General features: G+C 41.0%; 2 protein-coding genes across 10 annotated transcripts in view; one reads left to right on the top strand and one right to left on the bottom strand.

The window, feature by feature from the left end:
* Nucleotides 1–3547: 3547 nt before the first annotated feature.
* On the bottom strand, nucleotides 3548–19156 carry NDUFAF5 (NADH:ubiquinone oxidoreductase complex assembly factor 5). 8 transcript variants are annotated; one of them, XR_010600253.1, is made up of 11 exons: nucleotides 18740–19156; nucleotides 16887–16927; nucleotides 15158–15221; nucleotides 12342–12389; nucleotides 12121–12224; nucleotides 11707–11746; nucleotides 9310–9507; nucleotides 6919–6979; nucleotides 4378–4478; nucleotides 3921–4003; nucleotides 3548–3754 (listed from the first exon to the last, which is right to left on the bottom strand). XR_010600253.1 is itself a non-coding variant. In XM_065590836.1 (11 exons), exons 1-11 carry the CDS (start codon nucleotides 19154–19156, stop codon nucleotides 3668–3670), a joined length of 1227 nt encoding a protein of 408 aa, XP_065446908.1. In that variant the 3' UTR covers nucleotides 3548–3667. The 8 variants fall into 8 exon arrangements, 7 of the variants coding, with proteins under 7 accessions (XP_065446908.1, XP_065446911.1, XP_065446913.1 ...); XM_065590836.1 differs by having other exon boundaries at nucleotides 4378–4461; XM_065590839.1 differs by lacking the exons at nucleotides 16887–16927; nucleotides 18740–19156 and adding an exon at nucleotides 16139–16862 and having other exon boundaries at nucleotides 4378–4461; nucleotides 15158–15464.
* Nucleotides 19140–20405, top strand: part of ESF1 (ESF1 nucleolar pre-rRNA processing protein homolog) — a 63434-nt gene continuing 62168 nt past the window's right edge. Inside the window, exon 1 of one of the 2 annotated variants that reach the window (XM_008173612.4) lies at nucleotides 19140–19280. The gene's annotated coding sequence lies outside the window, so the exon portion shown is untranslated. The remainder of the gene's footprint in view (nucleotides 19281–20405) is intronic. The other variant, XM_008173614.3, reaches the window with a different exon arrangement.

Raw genomic sequence — 20405 nt, forward strand, 5'->3', positions numbered from 1 at the left:
TCCTTGCTCCCATACCACTTGAAAACCCAAGATACGAGGCTTTTTTACCTGAAGATTTTATAAAGCAGAGCCTGCTCTTAAGTTTGTAAGGTGAATGTTAGTGACATGAATTGCTACATCATGTAATGTGAATCGTATGAGGAAGTTAAATTAAGTAAGTTTTGTTTATTAAGTTTTTAAATATACAAACAGCAGGACCAATCTCCTGCCTACCACCTAGCAAGGATCCTGTACTAATTCTTCCCTACACCTGTAACTCCCAGCCTTCTCCCAAGTGAGGTGCTCTATCTGTATTCTCTCTTGCGTACATTGGGGAGGGAAACAAATCTGCAGTTTTTCTGTCCAGCAATGCACATTTTTCCTATTATTAGTGGCACATTCTTCATCTCTGCAAAGGAAACAGAGGAAGTTTCTAACATTTCAGTTCTCTCCTACCCAAGTGCTGATTGAGTGGTAGAACCAGACACAGCAGCAGCTCTCCTAATTAACATTTCCACACAATGTTCCTCTTCATTTGCTGTAGTCTCTTCCCATCTAACCAGTCATAACCAGGAGCCACAGTGCTTGAGAAGAAACTCAAAGCAAAAATTTAGAAAAAAATATACAGTACATGCAATTAACTAAAAATCTACATTTGAGAAAACATGCATGTTCCTTTCAGTCTGAGTGCATTGTTAATTATAATATAAAGAGAAACCCAACACTGTAGAAGATAGGATGGTTTTTCAATTCTATTTGAAGGTTTCTTTATATGCAGGGTTGACAAACAGTGATGACTTTATTGCTTGGAGTATGCTGTACCATTCTGTCAAACTCCACCTACTGGATTATTTTATTACAACAGGCACAATGAAAGAGGATATGTTCACACTAAAACCATAAATCAACCTATATTAGGAGTAATTACTGCAGTGGGGCATGTCCACACTATCTTCCTGGGAGTGGTGGTGCAAGTCCTCACTAAGGGTACATCCACACTACCCACCGGATAAAGATCAATCTATCGGGGATCGATTTATCGCATCTCGCCTAGACGTGATAAATTGATTCCCGCTGTGCTCCCCGTCGGCGCCGGAACTCCACCAGGGCGAGAGGCGGAAGCGGAGTCGACGGGGGAGCCGCGGCTGTCGATCCCGTGCCATGAGGACGGGAGGTAAGTCGAAATAAGATATGTCCACTTCAGCTACCCTATTCTTGTAGCTGAAGTTGCGCATCTTATATTGACCCGCCCCTCTAATATAGACCAGCCCTAAGAGTGCTTCCGCTGACCTAAAAGGGGGAGCTGAGAGCCCAATCTCTCAGCTCTGTTGGCAGCTCTCTGTCAGGAACTCAGCTGCCAACAGGCTCCCAAAGCTTCTCATCTTCCTGTTCCCTGCCAGGCGAGGGGGCAGGGAGATGGCACCTGGAGCTTCTTGCCCCTGGAGAGTGGGGTCCAGCTGTCCCAGCTTCTTAGCCACCCCCCACTCCACCGGAGCTGTGAAATTAACGAGAGTGCTAACAGCAGTAAGGCACGGAAGGCAGCACCTCCAGACAGCCTCAACTGTTGGAGAGGGGCTGGGAGCCAGACCCAAGGACAATAAAACGTGTCAAGTGGGCTCATTAAAGACAAGCAGACATACTGACGGCCTCGGGGATTAGAAGCAAGCACCTTCTTTTGGAAACACCCTCTTTGCAGCATAGGGACAACACTCAAAAAAAAAAAAGCAGCACAAAGGACCAATGGACACAGACACAGAGTTTGAATCTGGTATAGATTTGCATAAGAGGAAAGCTGCTCTAAAAGTGTGTAAGTAACACAAAGTTTACACAGACACTGCATCACCTTAACTACATCAACATAATCCTGATGCCTCTTGTGGAGGTGGTCATTATGGCAGTGTAGTAGGGGACTTACACTGGCAGGACAAGGCTGTAGTGTAGACACTGACATAATTAAGTCCATGTAAGCTGCCTTATGTTGACCTGTGTAGTGTAGACCAGGACTGAGTTAAGACAGTGCTGACAGCAATGTTCAACTGTTGCAATGCAATTCAGGGCTGAAAATCTAGATATAAAAAGCCTGAAATTAGGTCAGCCACATTGTGTATAAATATTATTTGGGATTACTACTAATGCTGTTCATGTGTACTATCCTGTACCTGTAATACAGCAAAATTGTTGCTGTAAAAAATGCAATTCCTTTGCTGTCAAATACTATAGGATATAGCATTAAAGGGCTTAGCACCTTGAGGGGAATAGAGGAGGTTAGGAACAGTTATTTAACAAATACCAGCTCTAAAATGACTATATGCTGGTTGCTCGGGGTTCTGGATTCCAAAGTAAAGGTGGATGTCTGATAGGCAACTGTTTCCTTGGCACACTTTTTAAAGTAAGCTGTCATAAATTAGTTACATTAAATAGTAGAGGCCAGACACTGCAAGCTGCCCAGAAAAATGTCTATTAACTCAAAAACGAGATGTTCCCCCTTCCTGTCAGTGATATTACTCAGCCAAAGAGAGGGAAGTTTCTGTCTACGAGAGAGAAACACAAGAGACTTGTCTCCCATTTAGAACTCTCACTTTAGGATTCATACCATGAAACTAGACCCTCCACAAAACTAATTTAGTGTTGGTGAATACTTATTCCACTGTTACTAACTAAAGAACTAGTGTACTTCATGTACAGACTAGTATGTTTTCTACATGGGTTCCACCATGTTGACTAACAGAATATTGCATAAGCTCCCTAGGCTGAATAGCATTGTTATCAGGGCACCAGCTTGGTATTGTCCTTGCCCTTGATGTGATGTTTGAGGTATCTTGAACATTACTGTAGGTGATGTAGCTTTTCTTTAAAGCACTAGAATGCAAGTCAGTATAGAGACAAATAGCATTGCCATGCCTCATTGATGTAGTCTTGCTCAAATAATTAAGTAAAGAATTAGGCTCCAATGACTGCATTTCCTGGGTCCTTTCACTCAATGCACACCGTGGATCACTGTTGCTAGAAAATAATGATCTCACGGAAACGTGTTTAGTTGTACAAACTTTAAAGTAATATACTTACCTTGCTCAGGAGCTCAGCTATTTTCTCTCACAAGTATGGTTTCTTCACAAGTATGGTTTCCTTCACTTCTTTACATACAGGTCAAACATGAGAATTTCAACAATTGATGACCAAGTGTTTTTACCCATATTTTGAGGCCCCCCAAAGAAAAAAAACAGATCTTCAGACTACTTCTATATTAAATTGGATCTGTGTATTTGCAGATGTTTTTTCCCTATTAGTTCAGTTGAAAGTCCTGTTCACAGCCCCAGGCAGATGCTCTCTTTAATATCATTATATCGTTACTCCCAGAGTACACAAATACTAACAAAAAGTTACCCCCTTTGGAGCAGTCCTTAGCACTGAAATGGAGAATACAGACATTACATCTGAAAACTGTCAATTACCAAAAAAGAAGTTTCACCCTTCTATTAATGTATTTTAATGGATCTTTCTATAGAAATTTTAATGGATACTATGTTGTTCTCTTACTGCTATGCATTGAACAAAAACATAAACCGAGTCCTGTAACTACTTTATTAGCTCTTCAAAGTGACATTAACAGGAGAAACCTGACAACTGTAGAATATCTGCAATGCAAAGTTCCATAAAAGATCCAGTTCAGTCGTAGCCATTGGATGAACTACTTTTTCTCTCTTGAAATAAGTGAATTTATTTTTGCCAGATCGCCAAATGACACTGTTGCAGAACCTTTCTGGGCAGGTCTTGCCTGAAAAACAAACAAACGAACAAAGGGCTCATCTTTATGTTCAAAACAAATCACACAAACCTTTAAAAAGAGCCCCTTAGTTGCTTAGAACAAAAAAGGTGCTATCTTATGAAATATGGGAGTTACTGACATTCAAGCATAAAGCAATGGATAGGCTTCATGTTACCTGTGACTCTTGGAATTTCCAGCCTATCATGTAATAAATCTGAAATGTAGCAGGTACTGAACCATCATTACTTCCATACATTTCTATTAAAAAGAGAAATGGGTTTATATACATTGAAGAATTAAGTGTGAAATGTTGAATCTGACAACAGTTTTTGCTGAAAGCAACTATACATTTTTGAAAGCTATTTTTACTGTGAGGAAAGGGAGACCCTTAAAATTCTGATTGTAATTAGGTACAGAAGACAAGATGAGATCCCAACCATACAAAATGTGAATTACAAATCTACAGTAATTACTATTAAAAAGATATTACAAAAATAAATGGTACTTTTGTGTTAAAAATAGAGAACCACATTGTGTCTTAGATAAGTAAAAAAAAACAACAACATGGAAAACAGGTATGTTCATAGACCCAATGAAGGCTAAAAAGATAGCTATTAAATGTGTACTTCTACCTTGATATATTGCTGCAGCTGCCAACATGGTTTCTCTGTGTAGGATAGGTTTCCTATTCCAAGAACAGTTACTCTCTCCCATACCTAAAAATATGTTTCAGCTTTAAAAAAAAGATACAGTATACACCATGAGTTTGCAATTTCATGTGTAAATCACACGTTTATATTAAGTCAATACAGAGGCAGAATCCTCCAAATAGAACGGTACAGCATACAGAGATTTGATTCAAGCGAACATCTACTTTACTTTGTGAAGATGCAAAAGCCTTGCATAGCTTGTATTACAATTTATGGTTATAAAGTTAGCCATTTCACTATGTTATCGTCCAGAAGACTTATTCTGTTATGTAATGGTCTTGATTTTTTTAAATAAGCAAGTTAGTCTGCTTATTTCCAGAATCTGAATACTGGTGATTAAGCCTACCCCTCCATTATTATTTATGGATTTTTTAAAAAAGGATACTAAACAGAAGTATAAAGTGACTATATAGAGGCAACAGTGATATATCTGCAACAATGTAATAACAAGGGTTTCATGCCGAGAAGTCTTCCAGTTTCCTCACACTCTGATTTAAGGCTCCCTCTCTTCAGCTCCTAAGCAGCTACCTGAATATTCTGATTTTTAAGCAGCCTCTCATGAAAGGCCATTTGAAATCTGTCAGAGGCTCTGCCCTCTTGCAGCACTCAACTTCCACCTACAGAGCTGTACAGCAACAGAGATAGAGCTGGTTCTACAAACAGTGGCCAGCAAAGAGAGCATTAGGGAGACAGCAAATTCTTCTTTGTAGGCTAAAATAGATCAGGAGGAGGGAGGAGATTATCCCTAGCCCCTCCATAATTCAGGGGAAAGGTAATAGTTCCTCAGGGGAAACTTAAAGAAGGAACTAGAGAGCCTGGGAGGGGAAAGGACAGAGGGAACTCTGTGCAAGGAACTGATATGTGGTTGCATGTGGGAAAAACTGATTGGATGATAGCACCTCATACAAGTACTGTAGTGCGTGCAATCACTTTATTGTGAAAGTGCAACTTACACATGTAGATTTTTATTGGTTAAATAACTGCACTCAAAAACAAAACAATGCAAAACTTTAGAGCCTACAAGTTCACTCAGTTCTATTTCTCGTTCAGACAATTGCTAAGACAAACAAGTTTGTTTACATTTACGGGAGATAATACAGCCTCCTTCTTATTTACAATGTGACCAGAAAGTGAGAACAGGCGTTTGCATGGCACTTTTGTAGCTGGCATTGCAAGCTATTTACATGCCAGATATACTAAACATTCGTATGCCCCTTCATGCTTCGGCCACCATTCCAAAGGACATGCTTCCATGCTGATGACGCTCATTAAAAAAATAATGCGTTAATTAAATTATTGACTGAACTCCGTGGGGGAGAACTGTATGTCTCTGGCTCTATTTTACCCACATTCTGCTATATATTTCACGTTATAGTAGTCTTGGATGATGACTTACCACATGTTGTTCATTTTAAGAACACTTTCACTGCAGATTTGATAAAACTCAAAGAAGGTACCAATGTGAGATTTCTAAAGATAGATACAGCACTCTACCCAAGATTTAAGAATCTGTAGTGCCTTCCAAAATCTGAGACAAATGAGGTATGGAGCATGCTTTCAGAAGTCTTAAAAAGACCAACGCTCTGATGCAAAAACTACAGAACCCGAACCACCAAAAAAGAAAATCAACCTTCTACTGGTGGCATCTGACTCAGATGATGAAAATGAACATGCGGCGGTCTGCACTGTTTTGGATTGTTATTGAGCAGAACCCACCATCAGCATGGATGATTGTCCTCTGGAATGGTGGTTGAAGCATGAAAGGACATATGAATCTATAGCGCATCTGGCATGTAAATGTCTTGTGACGCCAGCTACAACAGTGCCATACAAACACCTGTTCTCACTTTCAGGTGATATTGTAAACAAGAAGCAGGCAGCATTATCTCCTGCAAATGTAAACAAACTTGTTTGAGCGATTGGCTGAACAAGAAATAGGACTGAGTGGACTTGCAGTCTCTAAGTTTTATATTTGAATGCAGTTTTTTTTTTTTAACATAATTCTACATTTGTAAGTTCAACTTTCACGATAAAGAGATTGCACTACAGTACATGTATTAGGTGAATTGAAAAATACTATTTTTTGTTTTTTACAGTGCAATTTGTAATCAAAAATAAATATAAAGTGAGCACTGTACACTTTGTATTCTGTGTTATAATTGAAATCAATATATTTGAAAATGTAGAAAACATACAATTCATTTAAATAAATTGTATTCTATTACTGTTTAATCACTTGACAGCCCTAATTAATATGTAAATTCAGGCATTCCAAGGCTAGAACGAATAATTCTTCCTAATCAAGCATTTTACCATTCTCAGATAACAGGAGAACTTTTCTGCAAGGTTTAGCTGGAGTTAAGAAACAGGCACAACCTCTAGCCTCCAAATACTACCACACCTTATTGTATTTAGCCAATTTTGAACAATAACCTACACGTTGTTTGTGAAAAATGTACTTACCTTGCAAATCTTCCATGACCTCAAACATCCCTGGATAGTTGACTTGAATTTCATCAGTATCCTAAAAAAGGTTTAATTCAAGTGTATAGGTAACTAAAGCAAAACAAGAGATTGCTCTATGAAAAGAAAATAATTTGCAAGACTATACAAGTTGTTTTACTACTTGTCTCCCATTTATGCAACATAATTACACTAAGAAAAACATTACACATGGATAGCCATGTCTACATTCCTATAGAAATATATTTAGTAACTCAATTTGAATCACCAAATTCAGATTAAAGTGCCATTATAAGCAAAAGGAAGAGAAAAATAGCAACTGACCGTTAGTGTCTTACATTTTTACTAGTAGGTCTGAAGGTCTCAAAAAAGTTGTGTGGACCAGAAGCTAACCAAGCCAAGCCTTGCTGGACCTCTAGGTGCAAAAGCACCACTTCAGCTGATCTCAGTAAATTATAATGGTGCTGAGACCAGAGGAAGGCTAAAGTAGCCAGGTGTCAAAACTACAGGATTTTATATAAACAAGTTAAATTGTAAATAGAACTAAAGAGGCAACGAATTCAGTGCTGCCAAATTCCTAACTAGCTGATGCTGTGGTCTTCAAGGGAAGCAATGGATTATTGCCCCTTGCAAAGCACAATCAGGAGATGGATGACAGAAGAGAGTTTCACATCCTAAAGGAAACACTGCAATCTCGTACCTATCTATTTTAAAAACAGTATAAGCCACTCTACTACTCAAGGTATAGAGCAGGGGTCGGCAACCTTTCCGAAGTGGTGTGCCGAGTCTTCATTTATTCCCTCTAATTTAAGGTTTCGCGTGCCAGTAATACATTTTAATGTTTTTAGAAGGTCTCTTTCTATAAGTCTAATATGTAACTAAACTATTGTTGTATGTAAAGTAAACAAGGTTTTTAAAATGTTTAAGAAGCTTCATTTAAAATTAAATTAAAATGCAGAGCCCCCCAGACCGGTGGCCAGGACCCGGGCGGTGTGAGTGCCTCCTTTGGCACACGTGCCATAGGTTGCCTACTCCGGTATATAGAGTATCCAGAATTACTCTGACACTTCAAACTCCTTTTGCAAGAAGTATACACAGTCCACCAAATGGAGATGTCAGTCTCCATAAACTACAAGAGTTGTTTTACACTGCTCAAGTAAAAGACCACCTTCTGCAAGTCCATTTCCATGTATGGGGTTTTAAATGTTTATGAAAGAACATGCATATAATATTCCAATCTCTATGTACCCAAAGTTTACACATTTTGAATACAAATTTCTTTTGTGGTCCATATTCCTAATACCAGTGTGTAACAGTCCTGACATGAACAGCAACAGATCGAACACGTTGATTGTTCTTCAATGCATTACTAAATTAAAATTATAGCAAGGTTCAATACAAGTTCAGTCAAGATACATTTCATACAGAACACAAAGTACTTAATTACAACACATCTACGTTACTAAGGCAAATGAGCAATTGACTTAAACCAGAACAGTGGGTTTCCACATCTCTGAATAATCAGGCCACTTAGTTAGGCACCTATGTCCATATTTAAACACCTCCAACATGTAAATATTTACCTCAATTAATGTTAAAGAAAAGGTTTAGTTCATTGTAAAGCTCAAGGCATGTAGTACACACAGTTTAGCAACAATTATGGAGGCAGCTTTAGGAGTCTGGGCACAATTGTAGTTTTGTGACTGACTATCAACTAGGTCATGTCTAGTATACCTAGTAAATGCACTCATTTAATTAATATGTTTATATGTATTTATTTAGTTTCATAAAAACATTAAGATGCTTTGGACAGTCAATTTCAAGGTGAGCACAAGTTCATGTGGTTTGTCATTCACCAACTTAAGTTTTTAATTTGCACCTATCACTGTAGTAACAAGTTTTTACCTAATACCACCTTATGACATGTATTACTGCTAGTCTCAGCACTTATTTGATCTTCGGAGCTAGAAATATAAAGAGGGAAAATCACTATCACCTTAGCTATGACATTCACCTCTGATTTAGTCAAGTCAGACTTCCTTGTTAGTAAAATTAAGAGCAGACTACTTATGCTCAAGGCAGAACCAGTTCTACGAAGGCAGGTAATGTGTTCTCCACTGCAATTTCCTAAAGCTTTGAAACCATGAACACAGATCAACAGTACATTTCTGTATTAGTTTCCATGAAGATAACCTGCCTTTGCTAAAGAATCATGCTGTCTATCCCATGGAGATATGCCATGCCCAGGTTCTTTGCTCTATTACCTCTCTATTGAAAGGCTAATAGAAACAAACCAACATCCTTTATCCTAGAACCCAAGGAGTTTAGTATTACTCATTGGCACCACTGTTAATTTTCCAAAACTGTTCCACTCATCATATTGATAATTACCACAGTCAATGTGTTAAAGCCAGCTCTTCCCAGCAGATGTCCTAAATCAGTGACATCAGTGAAAGGAGATACATGTGGTGAGAATCCTCCTTCTCTTTCCAGTTCTGCTAGTTGCAAAGAGCAACGAAGTTCATACAGAGTTTCTCCTCCAAACATGGCACCAATAAATACTCCATCTGGCTTAAGGACTTGATGAATCTATAATACAGAAAATCTGTTTAATATTAAAGGTCTGCAAATGTTACTATCTGGTACAAAGTTCTTAAAAGTTTTCTTTTTGCCTGTACAGAAAGGATGAAGCACCAAGATCACTGAAGCAATTGAGTATCTCCTCCCCTTACTTTCTAGCACTTGAAGAATCAGGGTTAAAGAAACAAGAAGCTTAAAGTTGGATGTTTTATTTCTGTTGGAGGTTCTTTTAGTTCATTTTATACAGGAAATATTAAAATACCTGGTAAGACTAGATAAAATAAATGAAAGTGTTTGTTGTAAGCAATTCAATTTGCTGTCTGAGCTCAGCAGTAATCTGCATCTGTAAAATACCTTAGTTAAATTTCTTTATCACACACTATACCAAACATTCATTCAACACAATTTGTTTTTAAATTGCTGCAATAGCAGAATGCAACTGAGTGAAATTTAATATCACATGATTCAGGGCCCAGTCCAACTCCCACTGATTTAGAAAAGGCAAGGCAATTTTACTTTTAACTGACCGTTTTCAAGCAAATGTATCTGATTTTGTATGCTGAAACATAAGTAATTGTGCACACAAGATGGATCTTAAGTGTGTGCCTGGATTTCTGAGAAGAGTATCGGGTTCTATTAACACGAGGAGGTCCTGCCAAAGTTTTTAGTGGCATAACAGGCTATAAAATCTTCCATACGGAACCTAAGTCATCATTTTGCATTTATGCCTCGGAGCAATTCCCTAGGAAACCAAGTACTACCAAATTGCATTAAATTCAAAACATGCCTATGCATAGGCAAGACTATTATATCTGCATGGAAAATTCTTAACAGACACAAGAACATCTGCAGCTATTTACTTGTGAACAGAAAATACAGTAGGACAGATTATGTATTTTTGCCATACTTTTCCAGAGGTGTATTGTAAATAGTTTGAATTTTAAGAGTTTAGGATAGAGAAGTAGACTTCCCTCACTTTCCAAAAGTGATTTTTGTTCTTGTGAATGAGTGACAAGGGGTGGAATTTGTGATAACAGTCTGTCCTTAGATCGTGTAGTAGTATAACCATCTCTGATCCAGAGAAACCCGTAGGTTGAAAGAACATTTTAACACTCAAATTCTTGAACCCCTCTTGTGAGAGTGCCAACAAGCTTCATAAATATTTTGCTTAGCATAGAAAACTGTTCACTATGAATGGACAAATAAAATAAGTCAGGTAACAAACAGATAATCAGACTTATCAGATAGTAACAACTTTCAGTCACCACTTGCCTCAGATGAATTCCAACTAATGTCATTGAGGTAAAAAGGCTCTTGACTGATACCTTTTTTTTGAATCATCAGAACTGATGAAACAGATAATTTATATAAAATATGTAAATGATCTGACTTACAAAGTAATGTGCAATGCAAGATATTGGGGGAATGAGTAGTATTTAATCAGGTTATCAGCCAAGGTGTCTTATTCTGTGCTAATGTTGAGACATTTGATCAGCTAGTCAGCAGATAGCACCTTTCAGTAACTACTATCAAGTATATGTGGCATAAGTTTAAGAAGTTAGCTGCAAATCCATTACTTTAAGCCATTGGTCCAAAAGTTATATATTAGGAAGTTAGTCATAAAGCACAAGCAGTTTTTAACTGAAGAAAATTCCTTTATATCTAACTGCAATTTGAAAGAGATTCTAATGTAAGAAATACTTCTGCATGGAAAATTATTGCAATTTAAGAAAGTTGAATATAACAGAACATGTTTTATCAATTGCTTTGAGACTGGAATGTGTGTACAAGTTATGTTATATGTTTGGTTATCACTCAGGAAGACGTGTTCCACGGGTTAACCAAATGACAATCTTAACAAGGTATCAAAATCAATATGGATACATCAATTCACAGCTGTTAATTTTGTCATCTCAGGTATTTAAACCTTTATCAATACAAAGTATGTGAAGAGTGGGGTCATTTCTTTTCTAGCTAATGTCTCAAAGTAGCAGAATTTGAGTCCTCTTAATGACAGACAACAACAAAATGGGTGGACAGTATTAAATCATATTTAATCAGACTTCTAGGGATATGACCAAAAATATTTCAACAAAAGCTGTCCGCACACATCTTTGAAATAAGCAAAAGAGGAAGGCAGTACATATGAGAAGTAACTGCAAACCAAAATTAGTGCTGATTACCGGTAACAGCAACAGTTTTTCTTACCTCTCTAAAAGCTCTAGGAAGGTCATTCACCCAATGCAAACTAAAATACAAAGTGTACATTTTATTAAGGTTTAAGTGGTGAATAAAATTTGAGTAAAGGCAAGTAGCTGTCACAGCAAAAAACACTTCAGAAGCCAAAGCAAAGAACTATCATCAACTCTTCCCCAATACAAGTTTTTAATGTAATTATACAAGTTGTCAAATAGCTGCACAACAAATTTGATAGTATTCAAGAATGACTAAATTCATATACACTACTATCAAAGATCTTTAAGACTAGAAAATGCTTGACTTTAGAAATACCATTCAAATGCCATTGCCTAGTTAAACCCTTTATGTTCTTGGGCAAGAACATCACTATTCCCTTATCTGATTTTACAAACATTAAACTTTAGTGAAATGATTAATACAAACCTTAAACTGCTAACAACAAGATCAAATGTGTCTTCTTTGAAGGGAAGGAATTCTTCATCAGCTACAATACTGACAGTGGGGATTTCAGTTTCCATAGTATTTTTCTAAGTCAGGTTAGAATAAATACACAGAATTTCAAACTGCATTTGATGCTATATTTCTTTTGTTTATCAGTATTGTGGAATTAAAACATGGCAGGCAGAAGTCAGATTGCTACTCACCAGAGCATTCTCTGCCATATCTACTTGAAAAAGTTTTTCAACTGTTTCCTGAAATAAGAAAAATCTGTCAAATATTTAGATTTATAAACCAACAAGAGGCAATCTCTCTGAACGCTTTAGGTGTCTTACAAATATTTTAAATACAGTAAGTAAAAACAGACAACCTCAAAAATAAAAGTATCAGAGGGGTAGCCGTGTTAGTCTGAATCTGTAAAAAGCAACAGAGGGTCTCAAAGGTGCCACAGGACCCTCTGTTGCTTTTTTCAAAAATAAAAAAAATCCACTATGCATTCTCCCCACACCTTCCCCTCCAACAATGTTTGCTTCTTCAGCGTCCCTCCTAATCAAGCCACACTGCCAAGCATATGTTAAGGTCAACAGATTTGTGCTATTTCAGACTGGGGTAAGGGCATAACACAAATTTAAAAAGCGTTTACAGAGTAAGCCTTGTCAGAGCCCCTACCTCTTATTCTGAGATAGGTCCAGCTTGAGCACATCTGAAGATCTTATCCATGGCAGTATGGCATGGAGAAAGTCTCAGGTAGGAAGGTTTGATAGGTTAATACCGACACCTTCAACTTCACCCAAAAACCCACCGGAAACCAAGTGCAGATCAGGGAGCACTGACCGATACACATTCAGGGCAAGAGACTCCATTTATCAAGGAGGTGGTGGGGGGTTCTGCACTAGCTTTAGTTTCTGAAGAGCCTTATGGTGCATCCCAATGTGTGCATCACATTAATCCAGCCTTCAGATAACCAGGAGATGCATTATGATGACAAAACCCATTAAGAAAATTATAGTAAAGTGCTGGAGAAGAGGTTAGTGTTGGGCGTCATGCTACTGTCAGCATAAAGAAAATCCAGGAAATATAGTTTTAAAGTCATTACAGACTTAATTTACACTATGCACAGCTTTGATACTGTACACAGTTTTAGAAATTTTTTTGCTTTAATCACTTTGTCTACTCCAGTCAATAAAGGTTAGTTTAATCTGCTACTTCAGAATCAGATGAATTAGCCTTAAAGCTTCTCTTTATGCCACTACACACTGGATGCATATATGTTCTGTATACTATCACCAACTGAACTTATCTACTGAAAAGCACAATGTTGCCCCGGAAGAGTTATTATTTTAGAAAGACAAGGTAGGTGAGGTAATATCTTTTTTGAACCAATTTTTTTTGGTGGAAGGTGTGCAAGCTTTTAAGCTACCCAGAGCTCTTCTTCAGGTCTGGGCTCTGGTATAGCTCAAAAGCACGTACCTTCCACCAACAGAATTTGGGCCAATAAAAGATATTACCTCAACTACCTTATGTGTGTCTCCTATCCTGGGACCAACTTGGCAACAACAACACTGCAAACAACTGTGTAAAACAGTATTTTAAAGTATTTCATAAAAAACAAAAGACTACCAAAAAGGAATAGATCCTCAGTTTATCTTATGTGCTAAAATTTAATTATGGTCTTACTAGTTACTTTGCAGTAACGAAGTCTAAATATGGAGGAGTGGGCGATAGGACTTTTCATCTTAAGTACACCAGTTCAAGTCTGACCCAATGTGCTATAAACTGTAAGTTACCATCTACTGATGATTCAGTGATCTGTGTGAAAGGAATCAGTGGTTTCAGTTCCGTTCATAATGGGAAGATGGTTCACATCACAGAACCACTATTGCAATTGGTATCTTTGTTGGCAGTTTTAACTGAAGTGACAAAGACTGAACTATCTAGACTCCTGGGCAGTGATTGGGGGGGAGGGGAGGCAAAGCATCAACTCCTCCACTGAGGCCACCAGCAGGGGCTGGTCCGTCTCCCCTTCAGGACTCACAAACACTGTAGGAACAGGCAGCCAGCATGAGTTCCCCACCTTCCTGGGGGTGGTGGGGCTTGGGCTTCAGCTCTGGGGTCGTGGGCAGCAATCTCTGGCCTTGTGGCAGCAGGCTCCATCCCCCAGCTGCAGGGCTTCGGGCTCCAGCTCTGGACTCATCCCCCGACACGTTGCCCCTAGCACCCGCTGCCTCCTCCAGTCTCCAGCCATGCAGCAGAACCCCAGGCTCCCACCCTGGGCTCACCCGCCACCCCCATCACCCCTGAGCCCCCTACCCACCTCCCCAACCAGGGCTTAATTTGTTCTCCTCTTGCCAGAGCTAAGTAACTCTGAAAAGTGATATTAACAATATCACTTTTCACAGACTCCCAACTAGCTAGCAAGTCCGCTGTGAAAAATAATATTAACAAAGAGACAAACATTTTTCACAATAGCAGACTTACTAGCTAGCAATTCTTAAAACAAACAAAAAAAAACAACACCCACCAAAAAAGGCAAAGCATGCAAAGAACCTTATTTGTGTTTCTATTCTGTTTAAGTCCAGTAAAGAATAGAGACAACTGTACATTATTTTTAATTGTTGAGACAGAAAAAAACAAACAAACAAAAAAAACCACACACACAAAAAACCCTACATAAATAAATTACAGTGATTTGGACATGTGTATGTGCATATTTATTTGTTTTTCCTAAAGTTAATTATTTTAGGAAAAATTATCAGAGTGGGCAGCAGCAAGAGTTGGTTGCTGCACTCTGATGCCACCCAAAAATTTGTTGTGAGAACCCCTGGTCTAGTGTACATCTTTCATGGCAATACATTTTAGAGGTGGGGGTGGGAGAATTACACCTCTAAACTGTGACTTAAAGATTAAGAAGCAACAAGGTACACACGAGATTTCGAAGACTCTCTAAGTTTCATTTGTGAACAGCACAGCATTACAAGAATAATTTGTACTATTTTTAGACACGAGCATAAACATACAGTACCTTGTTGAGATACTGAGCAATGTAGCCACTTCCACAACCAACATCCAATGCAAGACGGAACGTTCTAAGCAAAAGAATTGTAAATTCCTTAGCATGCAAGTAAAACTACTATATTTCATAAATTTATGGAGTTCCAAATATATTTTCTGACTAAATAGGATTTCAATTAATGTCAATATAAACAGCTTAAAGTCATTTTCCTTTGGTGTATATTGCCCACATTTCGTTTAATGGCACTTGATGCATGTAACTTGAGGGCTATTTTCCCCATTTATGACTTCACGTGTGTTTTCTTGCCACAATAATTCTAGAAAATAAAAATATGCAACTTTATTATATGTTCTATTTACATAAAAGTTATGTTAAGTCTTTAACTTTAATTCAAGTTTCTATAGAATAAAACACTGGCTTCCAAAATAAGTGAATGTTTGAGAAGGACAGTAAGGACATCTTACACAATTATTTAAATCTACTTTCTCACGTAACAGTGGCAAGCTTCTCCTACCAACGGCGAGAGCATAAGCCATAAACATCTGCAGAACTAAAACTTGTGAACCAGTGTAAATCCATGTAGTGCTGACTTCCTGACTTGGCAGACATATAGTTGCACTGCCTCTGCTGCTGCTGCTCACAGCTTTGTGATACAGCAGCAAAGCACTACTTACAAGATGTTCAGTTTAACTGCTACTACAGTAGAATCTCAGCTTTATGAACATCTTGGGAATGGAGGCTGTTCGTAACTGAACAAAACATTATGGCTGTTCTTTCAAATGTTTACAACTGAACATTTACTTAATACAGCTTTGAAAGTTAACTATGCAGAAGAAAAATGCTGCTTTTAACATCTTAATTTAAATGAAAAGCATAGAAACAGTTTTCTTGCCTTGTCAAATCTTAAAAAAAAAAAAAAAAAAAAAAAAAACTTTCCCTTTATTATTGTAGTAGTTTACATTTAGCACAGTATTGTACTGCCCCACTCACTTTGCAGCAAGCTCTTCTTTTTCTCCTGCCAGCTGAACAGGGATGAAAGGAGGATAGCGGGGGGAGAACTTCACATTCAGACATCTAATAGCTACAGACTGAAACAAAAGACTGGGCCCCCATATAGCATTCAGAGACAGCACTCTGATAGCGATCCCACCAATCTTCCCACTCCCACTTTGTGTGTGGGGCAGGGAGGAGGGCACACACGCAGCAAGGGGAGACTAGGCCAATACTAGGACGTTACCCCTGGACCTTGCTCAGCTTCCCCAATAACCTGTGGACAATGGGAGTCTCCTAAGTTTGCCAGCTCTGATATTATGTAAATTCTGAAATACCTGAGAACTGAATTTTTACTAAAGGGACACTATAAATCTAACTTCTGTTTGAAAGTGTTTTAAACACAAACAAGACCTAAAATTACTGTAACTGAAAGATCAGAGGGAAAATATTTCTTTTTTTCTTTTTTTTTTTTAAACTTTGTACATTTGACAGTATTCGATCTATAGTCAGCTTCACAGTTTTTCCTGAATATTCAACTCCTTTACTTTCCCCAAATATGGGCCTTACACAATACAAGAGTAGGGAAAAAAGAAAACTTAAGAAAATGTGGTGATTGAACCACAAAAATTGGCAAGGGGACTCAGACAGATATAGTACTAGAATCGACTTTAATTCATACTTTTAACTGGGTAGATTCCAGAGTCAACAGATACTGGATATCTCTTGCTCAAAATTAACAACTTACCTGGTTATGTCAAATACCCGGTCTGCTACTCTGCCACCAACCTAGAGAATTGCAAGAGATTAAGATACAGGCATTATAAATAAGAATTAACCATCAGCTACCCATCCCTGTTCTCCCTGAGCGTAGAAAGTTCTTTTTTTGTTAGCAGTGCAGGGTGGGGACAAATAGGGAGGGGCTGTTAGAGGGTCAAATCACAGAATCCTGGGCCAGGTCTACACTAGAAAGTTGTCCCAGTGAAGCTCACACTTTTTTTCAGGACAGCCTTGCATGCATCCACACTTAATTTTGTTACCTACCAGCAGAACCCTCCACTTCTTCTGGCATAGTTTTGCTCCTTTTCAGGAGCAAAACCCCCTGCTATACAAGCACAGTAGCAATGTGGACATGCACAAACCTATACCAACATAAGCAGTACACCTGCAATCCCACAATACAATATTCCCTTCAGGAGCAACCTGTCTGGTAGCACTTTCAGACTGTGCTGCTCAGGAGTCAAAGCTACTAGAAGCTTATCTCACAGGAACAAGACTATTGGCAGTAACTTGGCAAAGAAGATAGCAAAACTCATTCTCTAGGCAGGAGTCTCAGGGCACGTCTTCACTAGCAACAGCAGCACTTTCACATGGCTTGTGTAGTCCTGGCATAGTGTTGGGAGAGACCTCTCCCAGTGCTGTAAAAACAACTCACATCCACAAGAGGAATCGCTCCAAGCGCTGGTGCACTCTCTATACTGGCACTTTCCAGCGCTGAAACTTGCAGTGCTTGGGGGGTGTTTTTTCTCACCCCTGAGTGAGAAAGTTGCAGCGCTGTAAAGTGCCAGTGTAGACAAGCCCTTAGTGCCTTGCAAAAGGGGAAGGGGCTGAGGAAGGAGAACAGAAGGTGAAGGAAAATAAGTTTTGGAGTCACCTGCCTGACCTGTGCCTTTTATGAACTGGGTGCTTTACCTATCAGGGACCCTACCACTTCCACTGTAACCACTGTGGACACTGCATCCTGAAGAGAAGGAACCTCACACTCTAAAGAAGAGAAACAGGCTTCTCCCCTCCTCCCCAGCCAGCAGACAAGGAAGAGGTTTCAGCATGGGCCAGAAAGGGGATCACCAGGGGGAGTACAGCCAGGATCTGTTCAATACCCAGCCAGACCCTGAACACCTTACACTGACACCCTTTACCTCTGGAGGAGGGAGATGCATGTGATCGTTAATACTGTACTCCACTGTATAAACCACATTGTAGATGGATGCACCCTAACTCTTTGTCAAGTGAGTGTTGCATGTTCGCAAAAGCCTAAAAGAGCTGAAGTGGCATCTACCTATATATCCTTTCCTCCTGTACAGCCACAAACCACATCTTCATTACTCCTTCCCCCAGCTATCCATTTTTACAGTTACATGCTCAGGGAAATGGTCGCACATTCTCAATGCACCCCAATTGTTAAAAAACACGTTTGTATGGCGCAGGTCCTACCAGCAGTGCAAGGCCACGCTGGTAGCAGAAGGAAGGAGACAGTATGGACACCAAGTTATTTCATGCAGTTGACGTACATGTGCTTTGTTAGGTGTATGACGCTGCGGGAGCCGTTTGGCTGGTGATAGACACACAACTTTGACTGGCCCCGCTGGGAGTGCGGAGACCCCCCCCCCCGCAGCAGGGTCTCGTGGCAGGGGCGTCACCTCCTCCCCGCCTGCCCCTTGCCGGGCCCAGGGGATGGCGGCGGGCCTCCGACGGGACCCAGGGGCGGGAGGCGTCACGGTCCCATCTTCCCTCCCTGGCCGCAGAGCTGCTCCCCGCCCCTCTGGGTCCCGCCGTGAGGGGACAGCGCGGAGCCAGAGGAGCGGGGGCGGGGGGTCTCACCTCCTCCCTCAGGTAATTGTACTTGGCGGGCTCGGGCTGCAGCGCCGCCCAGTTCTTCTGCTTCCGCTTCAGCTGTCGGTCAAAGGGGCTCCGGGCCCCGGAGCCTGGCGAGGCGGCGGCAGCGGCGGCTTCCCCGGGCGCCGCCCAGAAGCGACGGCACCAGCAGCCCGAGCTGGCCCGTAGGAGACGGGAGCCGGGCCCCCGGAGAAGGGCGGCGGCCCTCATGAGGGGGCGGGCAAAGGGTACTCGCTCCCACGGCGACAAGGTGTCCGGCCGAGCAGGAGGCACTGCGCCTGCGCTGAGCTCCCCCACCCCTTCCGCGGCAGGCGTGCCAGGGGCCGATAGTTCCGCCCCTACCACGCACAAGCCTCGCCTCTGCCGAGAGCGTGAGCTAGAGACAGCTGCGCATGCGCACATGCTCAATTCCAGAGACGCGCACGGTCGGGTATTTGTCCTGTCCGAGTCTCCGTCGTGCAAGGGCACGTTTAGTTGCTGTTAGGCGGCGCGCGCGACAGAGGTGGCGTTGGGCAAGCGGCAGCAGGTGAGTGGAGTTGGTAGGGCCGAGCTGCTAGTCGGGAGCGCGTGGTCCCCAGGGGATACGTTTCTCCCCTCCCCCGCGGTCGCGTGGCCCTGGGGCCGGCTGAGGAGACGCTGGGTGAATCCGTTCGGGGAAGGCCCCGTGGTCAGCTGAGGGAGGCGGGGGCATTGCCCGCCCGGGCCACGCCGCGAACCTGCGGGCCCGGGCCGCCGCCTGTACCTGCTTCCGAGCCCCTGCGGGAGTGGCGTGTGTAGCCGCCGCTGCGGGCCCGGCCGCGGCACAGACCTGCTGGCTGGGGAGCGGTTTGTTTACCCACCCCCGGGAAGTGAATCGCGATCGAAGTGACACCCCCCCACCACACACCCCGATGCTGCGCCGGCTGAAGTCGCGCTGCCCTCGGCGGAGATCCCCGCGCGGTTTCAGACAGGCCAGTCGGATGGACGAGAGCAGGGAGCCGGGACACGGCTGCCCTAGTGATTGCAAAGACAAGCTGCGTGAGGTAATATCTTCCATTGGACCAGCCTCTGTTAGTGAGAGAGACCTGAAGAAGAGCTCTGCAGAGCTCCGTAACTCGTCTCTCACCAACAGAAGTTGTTCCAATAAAAGAGATTCCCTCATCCATTGTGTCTCTAATATCCTGGGGCAAACACGGCGACAACAACAGGGCAAATAGTAAGATTATGCAGCTGTTCAGCATTAGAGCTGGGCTTGTTCGTGCTTCCAGACTTCTTAATAGTCAGTTTCCTGCGGTGTGTGTGGGAATCCAGGGCTGGTGGTGAACCACTAGGAGAAAGGGTAGCTGCTAAAGGAGCTAGGGTACTTCTCACATATCTTCATTCATTGGTTAGGGAAGTATTTTGATACCAGTGTTCCTCAGTATAATTTGGTTACTCATTGTCATTCTCCTCACAGTCAGAGTGAGCTATAAGGGGGAAAGAGGGTAATTATAAATCCTTAATTCTAGAACTAGATACTTATTGTGCTATAGTACAGTTACTTAAGGGAGTGCCCCCATTCTAACTACAGAACATGCCTTGGTAAAGTCAAGTAAGCAGAATAGCGGTTATTTACCTAAATGTGCTTACTGTACACAAACATTTTCTTTTTAAAATGTGCTGATAAGCAATT

Source organism: Chrysemys picta, chromosome 3 (assembly GCF_011386835.1).
Source record: "Chrysemys picta bellii isolate R12L10 chromosome 3, ASM1138683v2, whole genome shotgun sequence".
In the NCBI taxonomy this organism is placed as follows: Eukaryota; Metazoa; Chordata; order Testudines; family Emydidae; genus Chrysemys; species Chrysemys picta.

Coding starts and splice junctions, on each gene's coding strand:
- NDUFAF5 (XM_065590836.1), bottom strand. CDS start 19,156: ATGTGCGCATGCGCAGCTGTCTCTAGCTCACGCTCTCGGCAGAGGCGA. Junction 16,928..18,739: donor ACAATTACCTGAGGGAGGAG/GTGAGACCCCCC, acceptor GCAATTCTCTAG/GTTGGTGGCAGAGTAGCAGA. Junction 15,222..16,886: donor CGGGTATTTGACATAACCAG/GTAAGTTGTTAA, acceptor TCTTTTGCTTAG/AACGTTCCGTCTTGCATTGG.